This window comes from Gymnoscopelus braueri, assembly GCF_963280865.1.
Source record: "Gymnoscopelus braueri genome assembly, chromosome: 10".
NCBI classification, from domain to species: Eukaryota; Metazoa; Chordata; class Actinopteri; order Myctophiformes; family Myctophidae; genus Gymnoscopelus; species Gymnoscopelus braueri.
The window spans coordinates 15,858,564-15,883,563 of NC_137611.1; the positions used below are offsets into that span (position 1 = coordinate 15,858,564).

The 25,000-nt window shown below is 43.1% G+C and overlaps 1 protein-coding gene across 4 annotated transcripts in view; it reads left to right on the forward strand.

Annotated features, from left to right (window-relative positions):
* Positions 1 to 25,000, forward strand: part of kirrel1b (kirre like nephrin family adhesion molecule 1b) — a 119,601-nt gene that overhangs the window by 85,003 nt on the left and 9,598 nt on the right. For all 4 annotated transcript variants that reach the window (XM_080441108.1, XM_080441110.1, XM_080441109.1 and 1 more), the window contains exons 5-11: positions 2,647 to 2,797; positions 3,560 to 3,665; positions 5,102 to 5,250; positions 8,010 to 8,137; positions 9,964 to 10,090; positions 15,482 to 15,582; positions 23,615 to 23,831. In XM_080441108.1, coding sequence (XP_080297234.1) covers positions 2,647 to 2,797; positions 3,560 to 3,665; positions 5,102 to 5,250; positions 8,010 to 8,137; positions 9,964 to 10,090; positions 15,482 to 15,582; positions 23,615 to 23,831 — 979 coding nt within the window. The remainder of the gene's footprint in view (positions 1 to 2,646; positions 2,798 to 3,559; positions 3,666 to 5,101; positions 5,251 to 8,009; positions 8,138 to 9,963; positions 10,091 to 15,481; positions 15,583 to 23,614; positions 23,832 to 25,000) is intronic.

Sequence of the window (25,000 nt, forward strand, 5' to 3'; positions counted from 1 at the left end):
TGCGCTCAAGTTCAGCTTTTGGTTGAATCGTCGCCACAACCATGAGAAGCCTGTGTGTACCTTGTTCCAGCTAAGCTTTTTGTGCTAATAACAATAGATCAGGACATTCGAGCACAGCAATGGTTGATCGTTGTTTTGAACGTAGTGATGCGGCTGTTGTATGATCAAGTAGGGCATTAATTTCCGAGAAAAATAAAACGTTAGAAGATGGAGATAAGAGCTTTCTTTCTGCCCAGCAGCAACGATAACCAAAGCGGTGAAAGCGCCCCTGCGCTCATAAAATGCTTTCTATGGACATGGCGCCTTAGGCTAGTGCAGGGAAAAAAAGGCTCATTAGAATAATTTCACATATCACATAGCAGCTCATCTGTCCTAGGGCTGGGCCATAATGATGTCAATTCAATATCATGATTATTTCACACTTTTGCCTCGATTACAATTAATGAATCATTAAAAAAAAATGTATGATGAAAATAGCACGTCTGCAAGCTCACAACGCAATGCATTGCGACGCATTGTGAGCGTTGTTTCGTGGATATTTAAGACATTTAAAAAAATATTCTTACAAAAAAACACTGCTTCTCGATTATTCGATTATGAGCTAGATTAAGTCGTTTTTTATAAAAATAATAATAATTTTCCGTTAAGTTGCCCAGCCCTGATCTGCCCCGTGCAGTACACACATACTCTAACGCGTTGGTTCTCAAAGTGGGGTCCGGGGACCCCCAGGGGTCCTTGAAGGAGTTACAGGGGGTCCCCAGCTAAATGATGGATAGTTAGGAACCAAATGGACCCTTAATGGTCTGTAACTCTGAGAGTGTACAAATGGAACCAAATGGTCCATTTGGTTCCATTTGTACACTCTCAGAGTTAAATTAACATTGATTTTACAATATAAATTGGGGTCCCAGATATAGAAATGCCATTAAATGGGGGTCCGTAAAGCCTAACCAAATGGTCCATTTGGTTCCATTTGTACACTCTCAGAGTTAAATTAACATTGATTTTACAATATAAATTGGGGTCCCAGATATAGAAATGCCATTAAATGGGGGTCCGTATAGCCTAATGCACGTCAAACTGGGGGTCCCTTGAAATTAAAATGGTTGAGAATCGCTGCTAGGGCCGTAAAAATCTTCTCTTATTATGGGGGTCCCTGCATATCTTTTCAAATGGGGGTCCGCGGGCTAATAAGTGTCAATGTGTGGGTCCTTGACATGAAAAAGTTTGAGAACCACCGCTCTAACAGGTACATACAGTACACATACACAGTACACATATACTGCGTAACACATAAATACAGTACACATACATGAGTAACATTGGGCCCAGAATATGAGGCAGACATGAAACTTTTCCTTCTCAACACCTGCAGTCTCTCTCTCTCACGCGCACATACGCACACGCACGCACGCACGCACGCACACACACACACACACACACACACACACACACACACACACACACACACACACACACACACACACACACACACACACACACACACACACACACACACACACACACACACACACACACACTCCAATCCACAGAGGTATGTACAGTATTATATATTCATAGAAACATGCGTCCTGTTCCTCCCAGGCACCTTCTTACATGCATACAGTGCAGTACATGGACGTATGCCTGCAAGCACAGACGTATCACACTCACGTACTGTATGTGTATGCACACTCACGCTTACACATGCGCCCTCAATCACCCATGAGCATATACACACCCACACACCCCAACACAGATGTTTTCCCTTGCAGCTTGTTGCTAGTGTGTGTGCACACGCACGCACGCACAAACACACTCATACATATTACATGGTGCTTAAAAGCCCTATATACTTTTTATTTTTTATTGCTGACCTAAAGCTCATAATTATCGCACAGTGCAACACGCTATATATATATTTTTTAATACAAACGTTTTCAAAATGTTGCATTTTCTTTGAAAATTTGCCCCCAAATAGGGATGCCAGGGTTATGTGTTTAATGTTATAACTTACTGGCCGCAGTCCTACAAATTCAAAATAAACACTGTTATACAAGTTCTTTTTTGTATGCATTGATCAGACGGGATACTTGTCATCACTCTCTCTCTAAAGGAAAAATCGAATTTGAGGTTGTTAAAATAGACTTGTTCTTAAACAAGACAGTGGTCTATTGACAACGTTGCATCATGTAGCTCTCAGACTTCAGGTGGCCGGTCTATGACTGCGAATGGTTTCGGCCCAATCCCACTGCCGGCGCCGAGTGCCGCGCTATGAGCTTGTAGATCTGCAATTTTTAGAAAAATCATGAGCAAATCATGTGCAAATCTTTGAATACATTTTTTTTAAAGCGAACATTTGTAACTCAAATCTTTGCTTCTGGGGATTCTACAAATGTGTTCCAAATCCTCTCTTTACAGAGCCACGCCATAAAAATCACAAGATGTTTTTAAGAGTTGTTTTTTTTATCAGTTTGGTTTGGAGTTATGAGCTGTCAAGATCCGAGGAAAGGCAGTTCTGTAAGTTGTTCAATGTTGAATCGCCTGAAACGGTTGAGAGAGACAGTTTAATGGTGTTGTGCACTTTTCTGTATCAAGATTACAAAATGTAATCCTTCTATCTCTCTCTCTCTCCTCCTATAACAGGAAGTACTTCCAGACAGGAAGCGGGTGACCACCAGGAGCTTCCTGCCCATCACGCCAGAAGACACGGACACCAGCCGCAATTTCAGCTGCGTGGCCACTAACGCCGCTGTGCCCATGGGAAAACGAGCCACCGTCACCCTCAACGTTCACCGTATGTCCCCCCCCCCCCCCCCCCCCCCGTGTGTGTGTGTGCGTGTGTGTGTGTGTGTGCGTGCGTGTGCGTGTGCGAGTTAGGAAACAGATCCAATATTGAGGAACCGGAATCGGTTCCATCACTTTTGGAACCGTTTCCGGGAAACTTATTTTTTTTATCACACTGTCAGAGCCGGTTATGTGGACTTCACGTCTGCTATACAATTACAAATCCGGTGGTTGTCAAACTTTTTAATATCAAGGACCATCATAACTCTGAGAGTGTACAAATGGAACCATTTGTACACTCTTAAGGTCCTTACACACCGGGGCGATTTTTTTCATGCGAATAATACGTTTTTTTTTAAAAACCTTATAAAGTCAATGCAAGCTTCCACACCAGTTTCGCGGAGCGAAAAAAGCGTCTTTTAATTATTCGGAACGAGTCAGAATTTTGCGTATATTCGCATATTCGCCGGTGTGTAACTGCCTTTAGAGTTACAGACCTGTAAGGGGCCATTTGGAACCCCCTGAAGGAATAGTCAAAGGGAGCCGTTAAGGAATCAGACCGTTAAGAGGGAATCCTTTTACTGGAATCATAAAAATCCCCAAAGGATCCCAACCCTAGTGCAAGTGTGTGCATATTTGTGTGTGTGTCTGTGCGTGCGTGCGTGTGTGTGTGTGTGTGTGTGCGTAGTAATGTCTGTCACATAATTTCCTGTACTTCCATCCGGATTTGATGGCTGTATTTTTTTTGTCCTTTCTGTCCCGTGCTGAACAGACCCTCCTACGGTCACACTGTCCATTGAACCTCGCTCCGTCCTGGAGGGGGAGAGGGTCACCTTTACCTGCCAGGCCACTGCCAACCCCCCCATCATGGGCTTCAGGTCTGTATAGACGTCCGCTGCGTCATGGTTTAGGGGCAGTGGTTCTCAACCAGTGGTCCGGGGACCACCCGTGGTCCTTGAGGGGGGTTCCAGGTGGTCCCCAGCTAAATGATGGAGAGTTGGTAACCAAATGGACCCTTATAGATCTTTAACTCTTGAGAGAGTAAAATGAAACCAAATGGACCCTTACGGGTCGTTTAATTTTACTCTCTCAAGAGTTAAATTATTGCATTACTTAATTTACTTAATTTACAAGAAGTCTATACAATTAGAGAATGTAGAAGAATTGTTATTTTGATCAACGTTTGCCTGTTGTCTCTCCTATGGTACCAACATCAATACAGCATGGAATTGTGGTAAAAATCTTATCCAACCACCACGAAATGGTGGTCCGTGGCTCAAATGCCGAATAAATAATGTACCTTGATATGAAAAGGGTTGAAAACCACTGGTTTAGTGCACTGAGATGACTTGCAACTCAATGGATGGAGCATGATTACGCAGTAAATTGTTCAGTGTTAATTTATCAGTTTTTGGGCGGTGAAACCGCCCCTATATGTGAGGTTTGGACAAGGGGCCACCATTGTACCCCCTAACCCTGCACCGTGATTGGCCAATCACAGTCTATTCAGGACTGTGATTGGCTAGTGAAACATGACACATGTGCATAGCCCTATAAATAGGACTATGCACTTAAAAAAAACACATTTATGGGTTTTTGGGCGGTGAAACCGCCCCTATAAGTGAGATTTGGAAAAATGTACAAATATTTTGGGCAGTGAAACCGGCCCTGAAAGTGAGGTTTGGAAATTAGTACAATTATCCTGTGCTGTGATTGGCCAATCACAATCTATTCAGGACTGTGATTGGCCACATGACACATGTGCATAGCCCTATATAAGCAACCATAACTTGAAAAAAAACATGAATTTGTTTTTTTCAAGTTATGGTTTTGTCCATCATAAAGAGTGTTTCAATAAATGTATTTATAGTTATTTAGTTATATAGTTATTTATTTTTTGTACATCATTGGTTGACTCCATTCAGTATTGTGGTTAGCTAGGAAGACACCACCCACTTCACACAGGGTGTGATTTTTTTAAGTTAGGGGTGAACAATGGTTGGTCCACAATATTACTTTTCTTCCATCACTTCTTCCATCACTGTGATGACCACTGTGACCACACCGCCCACTTCACACTGGGTGTGATTTTTTAATTCTGAGAGCAAATAACCATCTGGACCCTTTGGTTACAGTGTGTGTGTGTGTGTGTGTGTGTGTGTGTGTGTGTGTGTGTGTGTGTGTGTGTGTGTGTGTGTGTGTGTGTGTGTGTGTAATACTCCACATAACAAGTGACAGGTTTTGGTGTCCAAAATCATCGACAAAGTTTCCGCTTTCCAATCCGTCTGTGTGCTGTACTGTATGTCTTGGGCAGGTGGGCTAAAGGCGGGGTGCTGCTGGAGGGGGCCAGGGAGAGCTTGTTCATCACCACGGCGGACCACTCCTTCTTCACAGAGCCTGTGTCCTGCCAGGTGTTCAATGCCGTGGGCAACACTAACGTCAGCATCCTGGTGGACGTACACTGTGAGTATGGCAGCCTCGTGCACCACTACTAACCAGCTGTGCTAACCAACTGTTTCTGTCTTTTAAAGACGTGGTGAAATGAGAAATGCATTTTTCACTCTTTTAGAGCATATGCGTGGTCATAGACATACCTAACAATGGATGCCTTAATTGCTTCCTGTCAAACGAAAACGGAAATTCATCTTGAATTCATTCACCTGTTTGATTCCCGTAGCTCACGTTCGTTCCTCCAAACACACTTTAATTACAGCGCTACTCCGTTTTGAATCTCAGTCAAGATGACGTCTAGACGGTGTGTTACTCATTTAAAACTTAACTCATTGACTGCCAGAGTTAAAACCTCGTTCATAGCAGCCCTTGCCAGCGATTTTCGTGTTTTTTTGTTTCGTTATTTTGTTATTTAATTCACATATAGAAAGTCTAGCTGGACAGTTGAATCGTTTTGATCGTTCCACCACTAGAGAGCAGCACATACCAGCTTGATCGCCTCTCGATCACACTCGCCCCCCCCCCACACCCACTCACACAGTCAAACACATGAACCGGAAGTGAAATGTCTCAGATTCTGTGATCGGCGAAAATTACATTGTGATACACAACGGGGATGACTGTTCGTCACCCAGACCATAGATTATAGGAGGGGAGGTCTCCGATCGTTTTTCATAGCGTGTGAAAAACCGTTTGTTTCCCTATTATGGTCGAAAATGACTGGGGGGAAAATGTAAAACCGGAAACGGAACCCAAAAGTCATGAAACCGGATGCAGTGGTGGTTGAAGTAAGTGGAACCTGAAACTTAGCCTGATTCATAACAGAATAGCGTGATCAGAGCATAAAGATCAATAAAGACCATAGATCGCATTAATGCGATCCTGGCGGCCAGGCGCGCTATTTATTAGATCGCATTAATGCGATAATGGCGGCCAATGAGTTAATCAGCATACTAAATGTATCTGAAAACATTTTAGGTTAGAAATAAGCAAAGTAGTAACAAACATGCTTCACACTGGCCGTCTCTCTCTCCCTTGGGCAGCCTGAGCAGTAGGCTACGCAAACACTAGAACTCTGCTGCACACAGCTAGCCTGACACTCAGCCTGAATTTTCATTTAGTTTCACTCCATTATTCAGTCTGAATGTCTCTCAATGCAGCCGATTTCTGAGATGGGGGCGTGGCCAAAGTGGGACTCCACTATGAACCAACGCGATTGGTTCATACTGGATTATCCCGATCCCGATTCGTCGTACAGATTTTCAACCGAGAAACACCCGCCTTCGACAGCGTCACCAGACCCTGAATGCGAGGCAAACGATTCAGGGGGTGGAGCCAGGCTAGCACACAGCTGCAATGAGTGATATTCCAGAGTACGTTCCATAGCCTGAAGGGATGGGACCTTCTGATTGGACCAGGTTGAGAAGACGTTTCAGACTGAAACTTCTAAATAAAATGGCCTAAAAAGCCATTTCACCACGACTTTAAAGACCACCAGCGACACCATGCGGCTGTGCTGCTCACCCAACCACACAAAAGTGGTTTGAACCGATTGACATCGCTGGTGGAGCTTAACAACTAAAATAAATTATGTAAAATTATTATTAGTTTCAGAATTTTGAGGGGAGGGCATATTGTATAATCACTGAAGGAGGAGTTAGAGAAAAGGCCATGGGACACCTGCTGTTCAAATTTGAAAATTTGGCCTGAGGGTGGCAATGGTTAGAGTTCATCCATATATTCATATGTCATTAAAGTAATTAAAATTAAAATTTTAGGGACTTTTGATATACGAATACACAAAAATAGATTTCTTTCATATTTTGGGCATCTAATTGATTGATTGATTGACATTTTTATTAGGCAAAAGAATGTAAAACAACACAGTTACATTTATAATGCTTTTGTCTAAAAGGTCCGGCCAAAAAGGTCCTTGCGGACTTGTTTCCGTTGGGGTCCTTGAATTAATTTCAGACATATATAGTAGCAACCAAACAGTTCAAAAATCAACATGAAAATACAGATAATACAGAAAAAATACCACTATGTACAAAAAAAAAAAACGATGATATGTCCTCATTGTGACGGTGGATATGCTCTAAAAGTGTAGAAAAACATATATTTCATTTCACCTCGTCTTTAATGGTACAAAAACTAAATCACATTAAAAGAGATCTATCCATACATGGATGTGAGTGATATGCTCTACACACATAAGGCATAGCTGTGAATCACATATTCACAGCAGGAGACATGCTCTGAAAGACGTTGTTTTCCCATGTACAGTACCTCAATATGTCAATATCTCGTCAGTTTGTTGTTTTGTGAATCAACGTACGCACGCTACTGCCTGGCTCAGTTTGTTATCATGCAGTATTCATATATTAAGCAGTCTAAATGTGCATCTGTGTTGTCTGGGGGTTGTAGGATCATGTTGGAGAGGTGCCAGCTAGGCTTTGATTTGAATCATCTGAATGATTCATGCAGTGTTTATACTCTAATTCTTTAGTGTAATATTATACTATGCAGCCTGTCCCTGCCATCAGTGTGTCGATCTCTTGTTTTAAAGTAACACATCTGGCTGTACAACAGAAGAATCTATATTTCTCAGCCTTTGACGAATGATAATGACAAATGCAGTTTGGGAAAATGGATTTGAAGGACTTGATGGATTTGATGATTAGAATAATAGAATGCTAATGTCCTAAAAAATATTTAAAAAAATATATATATATACACACATTTTCTAACGCTCTCTCTCTCTCGCTTAGTTGGTCCTATCCTGGTGGTTGAACCCAGGCCTGTGACTGTAGACGTGGACTCTGATGTCAATTTGAACTGCAAGTGGTCCGGCAACCCTCCCCTCACCCTCACCTGGACCAAAAAGGGCTCCAACATGGTGAGAACCAGCCGAGAACCATGAACCTTAACCCCCCCCCCCCCCCCCAATTAACCTGTGATGGGTAGTTTTTAGAGGTTAGAGAAAACACATTGTCACACCCAGGTCGTACCGCGATGAGAGTTGGGCAACATCTCACCAAGTGACACGTGTTAGCCGCGACAGGCTTTCTTGATGTGTCGCTCTTGATGAGGACAACATTGATTTCCAATACCAAAGCCTATTGGTATGCAACTCCAGCGCCGTTGAGTCGGCACAAGCGGACGTTGCACTCATTCGGCTTGTGCTTCGTTGGGGGTGTGGCCTCGCGCAGAACTCAAGTCCGACCTCTGGTGACACGCCTGCCTTGTCTCAAATGTTGGGAGTGAGAACGCCTATGTCTGCATTCCATTGTCGGTCACGTACCGCGGGACTACTGGGAACGTGGAAAAGCAGTGGAGCCTGTTGCGTCAAACATCTGATGGGACAGTAGATGTTTCCCAGCTCATCACCACAGTATGATCTGAGAGTGAGAACGTGTAGAAATGGATTAGAAAAGGTTACCCAAAATATATATTTTTTCTTTTGGTCAATCACCCCATGGAGACTTGAATGCATGGATTTTTTTAAAAGGTTTTGTCGCATTCCTAAGCCAATAATTTGATGACCAGCGGACTGGTAGGCAGCGGTACCAGTAGGAGACACAATGGAGACTCTTTGTGTCTCCTACCAGAACCGCTGCCGGTCATCAAATTATTGGCTTTGGGAATGCGACAAAAACAAAAAAAAATCCACAAATTCAAGTCTCCATGGGGTGACTAATCGATAGAAAATAAGTCATTTTGGGGTGAACTATCCTTTTAACTTGAACCCTAGCGAGTTCAGAGCCACCTCAGGTCCAGTTAGTGTAGAGGGTTTAATGCCCTCGTCAGCCAAATTCCTGGGATCCCCGTGTAGAATATTGTTGAAATTTTCAGCACAGAAAAGGGACTATAGTGTATGTATGCTTTTTCTTACTCATAACTATACTGTTTTAGACAACACAGTGGGAGAACACCGGTATCTAAACCCTAATAAACGCCACAGACAGAGAATGTGGGTCCCACCACACTCCATAAATATTTCCTCACTTCTAAAGCAGACAAGCGAGATGTCGTCTTCATGTCCTAAATCTTTAATTCATGCCCAACGAGTTACGGGAAGAAGAAGAAGAAGAAGGAGAAAAAAAAAGAAAAACTAATGGAGCCTGCTGAAAAAAGTGAACATGTTTTAGGAAATTAAATATATATCTCTTAACTTAATCCATCAAGACCGAGGAAAACATCCGTGTCATTTTAGATTTATTTGGCTATTCAAAAAATAGCAGATCTACAAGCTCATAGCGCGGCACCGAGTGCCGCGCTATGAGCTTGTAGATATGCTATTTCTGATCTTTGAATATATATATATATACATTTTTAACTCAAATCTTTGCTTCTGGTGGTCTGGAACACAATATTTTGAGATGGGGGGGTCCGCCGACAAATACATATAATTTTGGGTGGTCCTTCACATGAAAAAGGTTTTGAGAACCACTGATATTATAGCAACATACGTTTTTTAGATTTAGAAGACATTTGTAGAATCCCCAGAAGCAAAGATTTGAGTTAAACATGTCCACTTTAAAAAACATAGTATATAATATTCAAAGATTTGCAAAAATGTTCACGATATTTTGATAACCCAAATAAATCTAAAATTGACACTGATGATGAGTTCCTGGTCTTAATGGGTTAACATGGTTTATCCTCTCCTTCTCTTCTCCTCTCCTCTCCTGTCGTATCCCCTCTGTGTGTGTGTGTGAGCAGGTGCTCAGCAACAACAACCAGCTCTATCTGAAGTCCGTGAGCCAGGCGGACGCGGGACAGTACGTGTGCAAGGCCATCGTCCCCCGCATCGGCGTGGGGGAGACCGAGGTCACGCTCACCGTCAACGGTACGTATCGATTGAATACTTTATTAACAGTTTGCGAAAGGTGCAGAGAGGGGTACAGTTATGCAATATTGCTATAAGGATAACACAAAAAGCCCTGAGGGCTTGTTTCAATTGTGGTCGTGTGTATTATTTTTCTTTATTGATTGAACTGAAAAGAAGATACATAGCTCATCATGATCTGAACTTCCACACAGGCATTGTCCATTAGCACATGAAGACAGTGAGGACGCCTGTTTTTCCACTCTCTCCAAATTTAAGCCGTTTATTAGCGTTTTTTGTATAAACCGCAGAGATTCAGAGTTCCCTGCGCATGTGCGGCCACGGGCTATATGGGCTCTGTTGTCACGGTTACGGTCCCCGCAGGCTATAGGATTTGTACAACTTTTGGTGTTACAGTGCACAGACATGGCCTCTGTTGTCATGGTTACGCCTGTAGCCGCTGGGTGGACTTAGCTTGGCTACAGTATAAACACACACACACACACACACACACACACACACACACACACACACACACACACACACACACACACACACACACACACACACACACACACACACCGGCCGTGTCCGCAGACATCCTTTTAGGAGTTCTTTGGATATCATGTCCATAATACTCCAACAGGATGAAATCAGCAGCGCTAGCGCTCCTCTTCAAAACACACCCGAGTACATGGCCCAAAAGCCTGCATCGTAGTTTGGGTGTGCACAATATACTTATGTTTCCAATACTGTACCAGGGAACAGAGAAAGACATCCAGATACTTGTTTATATATACTTTAGTCCAAACTTCATAAAAATCAATGGGAAGCGATGTGCTTCACTGGACGTCAACATACAAGCACAACACAAACCCCTCCCTTTGTGCTTTATTAAGCCATGTGTTCTTTGTCTGAACGCGTGAGATCAAACGTTACTGGAGAAAACACTGAAGCTGAATCATTTTCTGTCTATCTATAGATCTTCATATGTTTCATCTTTCTTTTTTCCTCATGCTTTTATATGAGGCACCCGGTGAGTTTTTTTCCCCCAGTGGTGCTACTGTCCAGCACGTGGCTGCTGAATCGAGATGGACCCTTTAAAGGAGCTACACCATGAATTTAATTAAATTTGTTTATATTTAATATCATATGGTGTATGTCCCTCAAACCTTTTTCAAAAGTTTGAGCCTAAATCATCACTCAGATATACTCATCCCAAGTCAATTGTGTCTGTTAATAAAAAAAAATATTTAAAAAAAATATAAAAAAAATTAAAAAAAATGGAAAAATTCTGCATAAAAAGAAGCATCTAAGAAAAATACAAAATCGAAAAAAAACACTTTGAACATTTTTGAACAATTCCACCAAGTGTTTGAGGTGCCTGTTTCACCCACTTCCGGGGGGCGGAGCCAAAATCAGAGCCCGAAGTATTTGTTCGTAGACCCCCACTTAGGGGGGGTAGAAAAAGTTTCGGGCACTTTTCATTTAACATTGGGTTTGCCATCAATAATGTTTGTGACCTCATAAACATTTCTGGAAATCCATGAAATGAGAAGGAATGACTGAATTAAAAATAAAAACATTTTTTGGGGTACAAGAGACACTGGGGACCCCAAAAAATACAAAAAAACAAGAAAAAAGTGATTTTCATGGTGTAGACCCTTTAAAATACCAAGGTTTATAGATTTGAACGTGTAATAAATGTCGCCGGTGCAGTGTGATATCGTTGCTGTCTGGCAGAAAACTTGTTATGGACAAAACGCTTACTTTTCAGGAAATGGAAAATAGAACCTGGTGTTCCAATGGAGCCAATGTACTCATTATTTAGTTACACAATTTCTTGTTAATACCTTTCATTGGTTAAATATGTATAAAACCCACACACAGATTTAACCACTTTTCAAAAACAGATTTTGTTTTGAAAAATTGCAAAAATAGCTGATCTAACAAGTTCACAACACGTCACATTGTGAGCTTGTAGATCGCCCGTTTTTGCTACTTTGGCAGGCCACTGTCAAAAGAGTATAATATAATCAGGGGTGCACGTAACTGGTGCGCAGGTGCGCATGCGCACCCAAAATAAATAATGCGCGGCGCATCAGACGACGCGAGGCGCTTTTGCGTACCAACAGCTGGGACAGGAATTTCCAAGCTTTTATTTTTTAGCAAAAATAAAAAATAAAAGCCTGGAGATCGAGGCTAGGAATTTACTCCCTGAAGCCACACTCACACAATCACGCTAAAGCGCGCGTCGGCCCCATGTACAGCCATTAGGCGCAGGGGGAGGGGACGCATGCTGCACGTGATTGTGTGAGTGTTGCCTCGCATCCTGACACACAGACACGCTGCGACTCGCAGCGCGCTGCACGCAGCCAGCAGCGGCTGTGTTAGAGGCACTCGTCACCGATGAGCTGTGAACGTCCCAATCTGGCGGATAAAAGCAGCGCAGCACAGGGCACCAACCTTAGGGGGTTCACCAAACGAGTACTGAGTACTAGACCTAAAAAGTTATGTGCACCCCTGAATATAAGGTAGGGCAGGGGTCTTCAACAGGGGGTTCGGGACCCCTAGGCCGGGGGTCCTCAGAGCTACTATAGGGGATCCGCCAAATCTTTGTGTGATAGGATGTAACCATATGAACATTAGCCGAAATTGGCAGATCTACAAGCTCACAACGCCTCACGCTGCGAGGCGTTGTGAGCTTGTAGATCAGCTATTTTTGCCAAAGAGGTTCGGTGTGGGGGGGAGGGTAGGAGCAAATCAAGTACTAAGAAAAAAGTCTGAAATGAACAAAAAACATGAATTTACACAACACTCATGCATAGTCAATGAAGCTATCTATGAAATCTATGAACAATTTTAATCTGCAACACAATTGTAAACAATAGTGGGGGGGGGGGGGGGTCCCTGCTCCATCTCTCTCTCATCTAAGGGGTCCTTTCATTCATGGAAAAACGCTCAAAAGATGCAAAGTATCTCCACACACAGCAGGTATACCGCCCGACTTGTTTGCTCAGTGCAGCTTCACTATTGTCAAACACAGGTCCGACCTTCAGCACCACCTCCACCATTAATGAGAAGCTATTCATTACTTATTCAAATTGGCAATATGTTGAGAATTATTATTTAGAAGCATTATATCATTTCATCAAGCACTATTAATGATAATGGATGGCATAAAGAGCAGACACAGTCAGTGCTTTAAGCACTTCCACATAATGAGGCTGGGGGATATATACCGTCCCACTGCCGTTTTCTTATTCCGTCATCTGTTTTGTAGCGTCCGGGGACAAAATGATGGCGGGCTGATTGAGTATTGATGGCCCGGGACTTTAACTGTGAAGGATTAAGCAATAATAACACTTTCTTGGAAAAAGAAAAATGTACACGCAACCCTTTTCGTGCTCTCAGTTAGTTTTTTTCCCCCTCCATTTCTCCCCTGTCCCCCACCACTGTCCCCCACCACTTTTACTCTGAGAATTAAAGTAACAAACCTATATAATTAATTGGCCGGGGTCCCCCCCAGGTACTCTATATCAAGTCTGTTAGTATTTTTCCTCTACGTCAAAATCTCTTTGCCGAAACTAGCCGATCTACAAGCTCACAAGAACCTTGCTGTTAAGGAGTGACACAACTACAGTATGACTTAATATCCTGGCTTATTATACGGCTTGGTTGAATGCTCGATTCTGATTGGTCAATCATCGGTCATTATTTCTGGATAATGACCGATGAGCTCAATAACGGACCGCTGTGTAATCAGAGACTCAGAACACCTGCTCATATCAACCTGCGCTGCTTGGTTTTATGCTTTATCCAACATGACAGCCATGTAAACAAACACACAATGTAATTTACAACTAAACGTTGCTCTCAAGAATGTTTTTGAAAACATTTGAAGTGAGAAATAGACGATGCAATGACCGAAAAGTCATTCTATTTGATCCACTGTCTACACTTCCTTGTTTATCGTGGCGCAACAACGGGGGAATACCAAAACGCTCGCCCCAAAACACAGTCGCCCTGGGGCAAATACGGCGGTATTACAGGCAAATCCAGCGGTATATAGAATGGGGGCGAGTGTGTTTTGGGGGCGAGTCTTCCCGTTACCTTATGGAATACTGTCATTTGTTTTCCGAGGCGAACTTGTTCGCCCAGCCCAGTACTTATGGAATACTTTCATTGCCGTAAGCAAGGAAATACTCTGTTTTGTTGTTACTTTTGAGTCAATTAATTTATTTATGTATTAAGTAGCCGTGTAATAAGCAGGATAATGTATGGGGAGGTAGTCATTATTGAAATTTAAAGCTCGACAGGGTGATAATGCACCGAGGCGGAGCCGAGGTGCATTATCACTACCTCCCCATACATTATCCCTTGCATATTTAACCATGCGCTCTCGGTCTTGTCCTCCGTCTGATCGTTGGTTTTCTATCACTGTTGGTTTTCTCTCCAACTTTCAAACTACTGTATTCTCTTGTGAGTTTTTGTCTTGTGATTCAAAGGATTAAAATTGACTAGCTCCCAGAGAGATCTTAATAACTATTTCTGGGCATCCGTCCTTGTGTAATCCCATCCGGGCATCCATCCAGACCATGGGCCTATTGATTCTGCAACTGGGACCACCTACCTGCTGTGATCCTTAAACCTTGCACTGCGTTGTGAGCTTGTACACCGGCTATTTCCACCAAATGTTCGCCCCCAGAATAAGAGACGCTATAGTGTTCATGTGGTTATACAAATGTTGCACTCTCAAGAGTTTAAAGCTTCCATCCCTAAGTTTTATGTCCTACGTGGGATTTTGACCTGCGGGTCTGCCGTGTGGGAGACCAAACATTTACCCCTCAGTCAGGAGGCAATCCCTGATTGTCGTGGTGGTGGTGGGGGGGGGTAGGGGGTTATTGGGCTTATGAGCTTCAGGCAGTACTCCTTGTCAAGCGGCAGGTGTCCTACCTGGTCTAAATGTCTCAATAGGGAGTCCACCTGACCACCTCCAGCCACTGACTGCAGATGTGCTAGTTATATTGTATTAACATACTGTACCATCTCTCTCTCTGTCTCTCTCTGTCTGTCTGTCTGTCTGTCTGTCTGTCTGTCTGTCTGTCTGTCTGTCTGTCTGTCTGTCTGTCTGTCTGTCTGTCTGTCTGTCTGTCTGTCTGTCTGTCTGTCTGTCTGTCTGTCTGTCTGTCTGTCTGTCTGTCTGTCTGTCTGTCTGTCTGTCTGTCTGTCTGTCTGTCTGTCTCTCTTTCCCTTTGTCCTTATATCTGTCTGTCCCTCTCCCTCCCTCCCTCCCTCCCTCTTTCTCTCTCTCTCTCTCTCTCTCTCTCTCTCTCTCTCTCTCTCTCTCTCTCTCTCTCTCTCTCTCCCCCCTCTCTCTCTCTCTCTCTGTCTCTATATCTCTCTCCCCAGGCCCTCCCATCATCTCCAGTGATTCGGTCCAGTATGCAGTGAGAGGGGAGAAGGGAGAGATTAAGTGTTACATTGCCAGCACCCCTCCTCCTGATAAGATAGTGAGTACTGTACTGTATATATGTCCTCTGTAGTGACACTTCAAAGGCTGCTCTGTGCTCCTGTAAGTGGCGATGACAGCCTGCAAGGGCTCACAAAACATGCTTTTGATAGATATGGTGACCAGGTCACACCAGTTCAGTCGCAGGACAGCTAATAATAATGGTAATAATTTAACCCATTAAGACCTGAGGACGATTCTACAAATGTCTTCTAAATCCTAACAGTTTTCTAAAAAGCGTATGTTTCTATATCAGTGGTTCTCAAACTTTTTCATAATTGTCAAAGACCCCCGAAATTATATGCATTTGGCCGCGGACCCCCATCTCAAAATATTTTGTTCCAGGGACCCCCAGAAGCAAAGATTGGAGTTAAAAAATGTTCGCTTTAAAATAATATATATATATTCAAAGATTTGCACCAATTTTCAAGATTTTAAAAAAAAATAGCAGATCTACAAGCTCGTCGCGCGGCACTCGGTGCCGCGCTATGAGCTTGTATATCTGCTATTTTTGAATAGCCAAAGTGTAAAATAATGCTTTTTTAGCTCAAATAAAAAAATTACACAGATGCGTCCCAGGTCTTAATGGGTTAATTTGATATCATATTCAGTGGTAAATGTATAACGTTGTGTGATTGATCTGCTGTAAATTTACAATATGGAATGTTTATCTAATATGTCATTTTAACAGGCTTAAAAAAACATCTTAACCCATTAATACCTGGAACTGTGTCATTTTTAGATTTGAGCTAAAAAGCATTATTTTACACTTTAGGCTATTCAAAAATAGCAGATCTACAAGCTCATAGCGCGGCACCGAGTGCCGCGCTACGAGCTTGTAGATCTGCTATTTTTGAAAAATCATGAAAATGTGTGCAAATCTTTGAATATATATTTTTAAAGCGAACATTTTTAACTCAAATCGTTGCTTCTGGGGGGTCCCTGGAACAAAATATTTTGATGGGGGTCCGCGGCCAAATACATATCATTCTGGGGGTCCTTGACATGAAAAAGATTGAGCACCACTGATATAGAAACAAACGTTTTTCAGAAAACTGTTGAGATTTAGGAGACATGTAGAATCGGCTTCAGGTCTCAATGGGTTAAGGGCTCTTCAGACGGGAAGCGATTGACGCGCCTAGTCATTTATTTTCAATGAGAGGCGGGCGACTAGTTGGGAGGCGCGGACAATCTTGACAGGCGTAGCGGCAAGCGGGCGCGAACCCCTTGAAATTGCCGCTCGTTTCATGCGAGAGGAGAGCGACGAGAGCTGAATTGTGGTCTGCTTTTTTTCCAAGCAGCACAATGATTTGACACAGCTGAGGCAGGCGTAGAGAACGGCAGGCGTTTACTCACGGACAAGGGTGTAAATGATGATATTTTTTTCACTGGCGGAATGCTATTTTAATGACGTCACACACGCGCATTTTATTTTACCTTAACCCATTAAGACCTGTAACGCATCTGTGTCATTTTTAGATTTGAGCTAAAAAGCATTATTTTACGCTTTGGCTATTCAAAAAATAGCAGATCTACTACTTGTAGATCTGCTATTTTTTGAAAAATCAAGAACATTTTTGCAAATCTTTGAATATATATCTTTTTAAAGCAAACATTTGTAACTCAAATCTTTGCTTTTGGGGGTCCCTGGAACAAAATATTTTGAGATGGGGGTCTGTGGCCAAATACATATACATTTTGGGGTCCTTGACATGAAAAAGTTTGAGAACCACTGACATAGCAACATACGTTTTTTTCAAAAAACTGTTCGGATTTAGAAGACATTTTGTACATTTTATACATAGTAGGAAACGTGTTTGTATAGGAAATTATTAGTTTTAGTCTTTTAAAATCTTCTCAAGGAATGCCTTGAATTATAGGGAATGAAACAAAAAGTTTTCTTTGAACGAGTGTCTTTCTCTTCGACCGGTGAGGTATTGCTGCGTGCAGATAGGATACTGGCAGCAGCCCTACTGAAGCCCAAATGCTGTGTTGCTTATACCGTGGTGTATGCGAGGACCGAGGAGTGAGGTGCATTTGCACACTCACTTGTAAACCTGTTATGCAAAGTAGTACTTGGCTCATGAATCGAGGGGCACATCCGTACCGGGTAAAAGAAAAACTGTGGGAACGCTGTGGTGTCGCGTGAAGCGACCAGCGCACCCCCATGCTCGCGGAGCGATTGTGTGTCTACTGTATGTGTTCACATGAGAAAGGCAGTGCGCAGGCATGGTGTCGCCCCCTCCACCTCCACCCCCCCCCCCCCCCCCCGTCTGAAAAGCCCTTTACGCAGGAAGAATGAATTATGCAAACAGACTATTAGCAGTAAGAATAGCCTAGGTTCAGGATAGGACTACAGTGTTTGAGGCTACTTTGAAAAAAATATATTGAACAGGGTGATTGCTCGCAACCTCCGCTCTACAAACACTAACCTCCTCATAACCACCACCATGACCAAGCTACTGTACGCACCCGTGGGCGACCGGGCCTTCTACCCCCCCCCCCCCAACCCAACCACCTGAGAGCACCGCAGTCTGTTGATTATTTAAAGAGATGATTCTTTTTAACAAAGCATTCTTTTAGCTACACTGGTTTTACCTCTAGGCGTTATGCCCTCATGTTTTTAATGTTTTGTTTCTGCTTCTTAGATCTTTAACAGTGGTGTGATGGTTTTTATGCAAATGCTTATTGTACAGCAGCACTTTGAGATTTTAACCCAACTGTAAAGTGCATTATGAATAAAATGCATTATTACATTATAATGTAACATTATTATTATTATTGTAGCAAGGCATTAAAGCTGTTTCAGCTTTGAAATGCGAGACATTGTTCCGTTCATGCAGGATGCGTGCACTGTGCCGTAAAATGCGCGACAGACGGCATCCTCGGTTTACGACCAAAAGGTCCACCGTTGGAATCCCGGGTTCAGCTACTTTCAAGGTGCCGTTTGGCAAGGCACTTAACCCCCCCAGCTGTTTCAGTTAACCTGCTCCAGTCTGCTCATAGCTCTATAAATATCTACACTGAGTAAAAGTATATTACACTATATATATATGGATCCTTGCCGGTCCATTTTTTGTACACTTTCTGCAAGCTGTGTGCGTGTGTAAGCTTTCCTCACATCATTTGGTGCTTCCCAGTGCATGAGTGAATAAAGTAATGGTATGATGATGATGGACCTACAAAACATGGCCGGGATTGCTCACAACTCACAACCCAGACACATGTCAGAAAATGGAAATCACAGCTATATGGCTTTTGGGGATGGAAGGGGAGAGTGAGCGAGGCAGGGAGGACAAATGAAGGGGGGGGGGAGAGAGAGAGAGGGGGGGTGGGAGAGAGAGAGAAGAGTAAAAATCTGTACCTTTCAGTGTCAATTATCCAATTGTGGAGTGTGGACATGACAGGAAGAAGAGCTTTTAAAAAGCCGCGGCTCACTGTCTGTCGCTCTGGCAGAGTGCTCTGAGCGCATAATGTGAGATGACATTATAGTCTCTGCTTAATGCGGACACACAATGCTTATGAAATATGGAATATGATGCTCTGTGTGCTGTGCGTGTGCGTGTGCTTGTGCGTGTGTGTGTGTGTGTGTGTGTGTGTGTGTGTGTGTGTGGGTGCGTGCATGTTGGGGGAGGGGTTTTGAAAAATACATTTTATGAGAAGATATTGTGAGCGAGAGACCATTTGATAGAGAAAGAAATAGAAAAAAAAAAGTAACAAAGAAAGAAGGAAAGGAAAGAAAGAGAAAACAAATAGGCTTTGGGAGGTAGATGGGGGAAAAAATGGTTGATCTTTTTTGTTTCCACCTCAGATTGGGGCATTTATCTTTAGTTAAACCAGGTTAAAAGGTACATTAGCAAAAACATATGGGTGTATGTATATTTGATAGCTTCATGCTTCATATTTAATAACTTCATATCAAATCTCTACCTCAGCACATTCCGAGTTGAGAAACCTGCTTGCCGTTTTATTGCTCTGTATGCTCAGGCCATCGCACGTGCGGCCATGTGTGTGTGTGGTGTGTGTGTGTGTGTGTGTGTGTGTGTGTGTGTGTGTGTGTGTGTGTGTGTGTGTGTGTGTGTGTGTGTGTGTGTGTGTGTGTGTGTGTGTGTGTGTTTGTGTGTGCGTGTGCGTGTGCGTGTGCGTGTGCATGTGCGTGTTTTGATTTTGCCAGAATCGCTCATACATTTTACAACAACCACATCACAATAAATTTGCAGTAAAATCCTGAGTTGCACTGTGAGAGTGTGCGAAATGGAACCGAACGAGGGACCCGTATTCCTTCCATATGTATGCTCTCACAGTCAAACGAACGCTCGTGATTTTACAGTGTAGGACTTGCAAAGTTTTAATTCCGACAGCGCTCGGAACAAACTAATTTACAAGGTGTGGGCATCCATAATTTGCTTTGCTTAGAATACCTTTCATCTCCCATGCTTTCAGCAGCTCTCTCCATCTGGCTGCTGTCTGCAAGCTGGCTTTGAGTGTGTGGGCATATGCGAGTGTGGTTTTGTCTACAAGCTATCAGTGTCTGTGTGTGGTGTGCCCAATATGTCTGTTTGTTTGTAGCATTGAGAGTGGAAGCTCTCTTGATATTAGAATTGGACCCTTTTCAAATGGGAGACCGGCCAAAGCTGTGGTCAGACTACACACTATCAACCAATTAGACCCTATATCAGGGGTCTTCAACATGGGGCCCGGGACCCCTAGGGGGTCCTCAGAGTTACTACAGGGGGTCCGCCAAATCTCTGTGCGGCTCACAACGCCTCGCAGTGAGCTTGTAGATCGGCTATTTTTGGCAAAGAAGTATAGGTGTAGAGGGAAAAAAGAGCAGACCAAGTAAACAAAAAAAGTTGAAACACAATTTTATACAACATAGAGGGGTCCCTGCTTCATCTCTCTCTCAGCTAGGGGGTCCTTGGCCTGAAAACGTTGAAGACCCCTGCCCTATATACTTCGTTGACTGGGATCCCCCAGGGGTCCGTACTAAGCCCCCTCCTTTATTCCGTCTACCAAATATCTCTTTTTGAAAATGTGCAAGCTCATAACGTGTCTGTCACGTGCCGATGTAATGCAGACAGCGACGCAGGTATGTGGGATCAAAACATTTTAGACAAACTAAAAGCATGTGACACAAGAATGATTCAACAAGGACTAACTGGGAAACAAGACTGATATACACATGAGGGGTGATTACAAATGAGATACAGCTGTGGCAAACAGAAACATAGAACCAAGAAAGCTAGACCAGGGAACACAGAAATACAAGACCTAGACGCTACAGTCAATGAGACAAAAGTCTGAGACTGTGACAAAGTCACATACATTATTTGTATCTACAGCAGTTAGCTAGCATTGCCTTCATAAAATCAAGTGTTCCTTTCTCATTCCCACTGAGGAAAAGGTCTTGCTGGAGACCCACATAACCCATACAGGAACCTGCGGTGCTGTTTTATTTCTGCTCCAAAGCCCACTGCAACTTTTGACTGGCGCTGAGACCCCCCTCTTGAAGACCATCCTGGGAAACTCTATTGTAAAATACTGCATATCTATTAAATATTCAGGAGCCCAGAAACCCAGGAAAACCACCCAATCACTTCACCAATTAGCAGATTTCCCCTCCCCATTTTGAATACATTTGTCTGGTATGGATAATTGGAGGAAAATTGGAAATTGAAATAAACAAATAAGTAAATAAAAAGATAACGGCTATCGTTGTGATCTGAGCCCATCCTTGTACTCGTTCTGATTGACTTGGATGAGTACAGGCATACTGTACATCGTTGGTTCTCAAAGTGGGGTCCGGGGACCCCCAGGGGTCCTTGGGGGGGTGGCGTTCCCCAGCAAAAGTAGTCAGTATAGCATAACAATCATTTCAACCACTTTATCCATTTCTACGTTGGCTATTCAAAAATAGCAGATCTACAAGCTCACAGCGTGTCACTTAGAGCCGTGCTGCAAGCTTGTACATCTGCTATTTTTGAATTTCTCTGAAAATAATTTTGCGATTTTTTTAACACAAATATTCTATTCTGGGGGTCTTTGGCACAACATATTTTCAGATGGGGGGCTGCGGCCACATGCATATCATTCAATTTGGGGGTTCTTCATATGAAAAAGTTTAAGAACCACTGCTGTCACGGTGCGAGGCAGCAGTGTAGGGCCCAAAGTAGAACAGACAGGCAGGAGCAGAGCAGGTCATATGCACATGGATTAATTAAACATAAAGGTGACAGAAACTGGACAGAACGCCTAGACAACATTTACATTCTAGCAGCAAAGATTAAAGAACATGAGGAACTGAGGGTCTATATATACACACAGGGTTAACTGGACACTAATCTGAGTTCCCAGAAGTTTTCGCCAGCTCTCGCATACAAACGGGAGGGGCGAGGAAACTTCTGGGCCAGAGCCCTGGTATTTGTGGGCGGGATGTAACTTACGCTCAGAATCTGAGCGGACACGCCTCTTACCGGTCTGAGAGCTGTGCAACTCGTCTAAACAGTCCGACGAGAGGCAAACAGCAGTACACAACAATGGCGGCCTCAATTTCTCAAGGAGAAATACATTTCTCAAGGAGAAATTGCTTCCCGTCGCTCCTATTTACATGCAACACCCACTGCATGTGGATCCCGCCCCCTTTTCTTGATTGGCTGTTGATTTGAATCAGAACGCAGTGGCCGCGCCCCTGCTGTCCAGGCTCTGAGGCGAAGTATCCCTGACTAACTGGACACAGGTGAACACAAGACAAATCAACACAGGGATTGGCTCGGGCACAACAGGACACAGGTGGAGAACATAACTAATCAAAGGGAGGTGAGACAAGACAGGAAACACTAACTAGGCTAAACAGGAAACACTAGGACATCACTACATAATAAAAGTAGAAGGAGAACAAGAAACAATAGGAACGATACGACATAATAAGATACAGAGACAGATCCTGACACACTGCTGTACACATGCTCCCATGGGGGGGTGGTGGTGGTGGTGGTGGTGGTGCGAGGGCCACGTTGCACTTCCAGCTATGCACAGGGAGCACTGTAAAAACAAAAGTGTCAAAACAAAAGTTGATTACAGGGAGTGGGACCATGTGGGGCCACAGTTTGTGTGCCCTTAAAAAAAACATGCTGAGTTGAGCGTCTTTCATATCTGCGTTGACTCATATTTGTCTTTAGCTGTCAGTCTGGCTTTCATCCTCTCACCCCGTCTCTCCATCTCACCGCTCTGCCAGTTACAGTGAAATGTACGCCGGCTTGAACGCACCCGTACGCACCCCCCACCCCTCCCCCCTTTATCGCTCCTTATTCAAATGACGCCGATGAATATTCACGTTGTATTCCCCTCCGATTCAAAGGGAGATCGCTGATTATTCATCCATTGTGACAAACTGCTTTGAAAGCAAATTTGTCTTTTTGATCCGACATTTATGGGACGATAAAAGAGGGAGTCATTTCCAAACGGATTTGTCTCCCCTCCCCCCCTTCCTCCAGTGGTGGAAAAAGTACTCACATTTTTTACTTAAGTAAAAGTATCAATACTTCAATGTAGAAACACTCTGTTACAAGTGAAAGTCCAGAATTCTAAATTTACGTGAGTAAAAGTACAAAAGTATTGGTATTAAAATATACTTCAAGTACAGAAGTAAAAGTACTCATTGTGCATAATGTCCCATTTCACAAGTTCAAAATGAAAAAAAAAATCTTTTGAAAATAGCCGATCTACAAGCTCACAATGCGTCGCATGGCGACGCATTGTGAGCTTGTAGATCTGCTATTTTCAAATGGCCGAAGTGTATATAGGACTGAAGTGGTTAGTGTGTTTTGCGATAATAATCGAAGTCAAAAAGTAACTAGTAACTAAAGCTGTCAAATAATTGTAGGGGAGTAAAAGTACAATATTCGCCTCTGAGATGTAGTGGAGTATAAAATAAAAGTGCTGAAAACTGGAAATACTCCAGTAAAGTAAAAAATACCTCAAAACTGTACAGTACTTTACACCACTGTCCTCCTCCCCCTCCCTCCTCCTCGCAGGTTTGGGCCTGGAAGGAGAACGTGTGGGAGAAGGAGAAGGGGACTCTGCTGGAGCGCTACACGGTGGAGCAGAGCAAGCCTCCGTCGCAGGGCGGCGCCGTCCTCTCCACGCTCACCATCAACAACGTCATGGAGTCCGACTTCCACTCGCCGTACAACTGCACCGCGTGGAACGCCTTCGGGCCGGGCACCATGATCATCACGCTGGAGGAGAAAGGTACTGTGCTCAGTAACACGCTTTCAGTCGTCCCTTCTTCTTTTATCAGCGCCCCACCGCCGCATTTAGACCCCATATGAGTTGACTTGGGTCCCCCGGGTTTGTACTTGGTCCTCTCCTTTTTTTCCCCTTGACACAAAATCTATTTCAGCGAATATTTTCCCCAGAATAGAGACTCTATAGGGTTCAATGACGTTGTGTAAAGGACAGTGGTGGAAAAAGTACTTAAGTAAAAGTATCAATACTGCAATGTAGAAGTACTCCGTTACAAGTAAAAGTCCGGAATTCAAAATTTACTTGAGTAAAAGTACAAAACTATTCGTATCAAAATGTACTTAAGTATCAAAAGTAAAAGTACTAAAATGTTTGAAAATAGCAGATCTACAAGCTCAACGGGTCGCGATGCGACGCGTTGTGGGCTTGTAGATCGGCTATTTTCAAATAGCCTATGTATAAAATAGGGCTAAAGTGGTTAATGTATGTTTTATAATGTAATTTTTTATATCTGCAAAGTAACAAGTAACTAAAGTTTTCAAATAATTGTAGTGGAGTAAAAGAACAATATTTGCCTCTGAGATGTAGTGGAGTAGAAGTAAAAGTATAGACAATTGGAAATACTCCAGTAAAGTAAAAGTACCTCAAAATTGCACTTAAGTACTGTACTTGAGTAAATGTATTTAGTTACTTTACACCACTGGTAAAGGAAAATGTAAATCAAGGTCAAGTTTAGGTTAATCAAGGTGGTCTATATCGTTATCGTTATGTCTTGTGCACGGGTACAAAGGAGTACAATTTCTATTAGCATTTCACAAGCCTATTAGTCTCTACTCTGGCTAGTTGGTTCGCGTGTCTGAAAAATCTGTCTTGTGACTGCGGAGCCACTTTTCCAAAGGTCATCACTGGGGTTTCGATTTAATATAGCTCAACATGATCCTCCTAAAAGTTACAAGATGATACACTATCCGTCAGTGTTCTTGCCAGCACAGGAGGTTGGCTTTAAACTCTTGTTTTGTGTTCCATTATTCATGCAGTTGCTGCTCTTTGCCGTGGCCCGTTGGCAGCTGTGGCAACTAACAACAACTGTTGCACATCGTCTCACTTTGAGTCCAAACAATACGATGTACACACTACAGACTACACCAAATGAATACGGAGGGTTCCCTTTACTG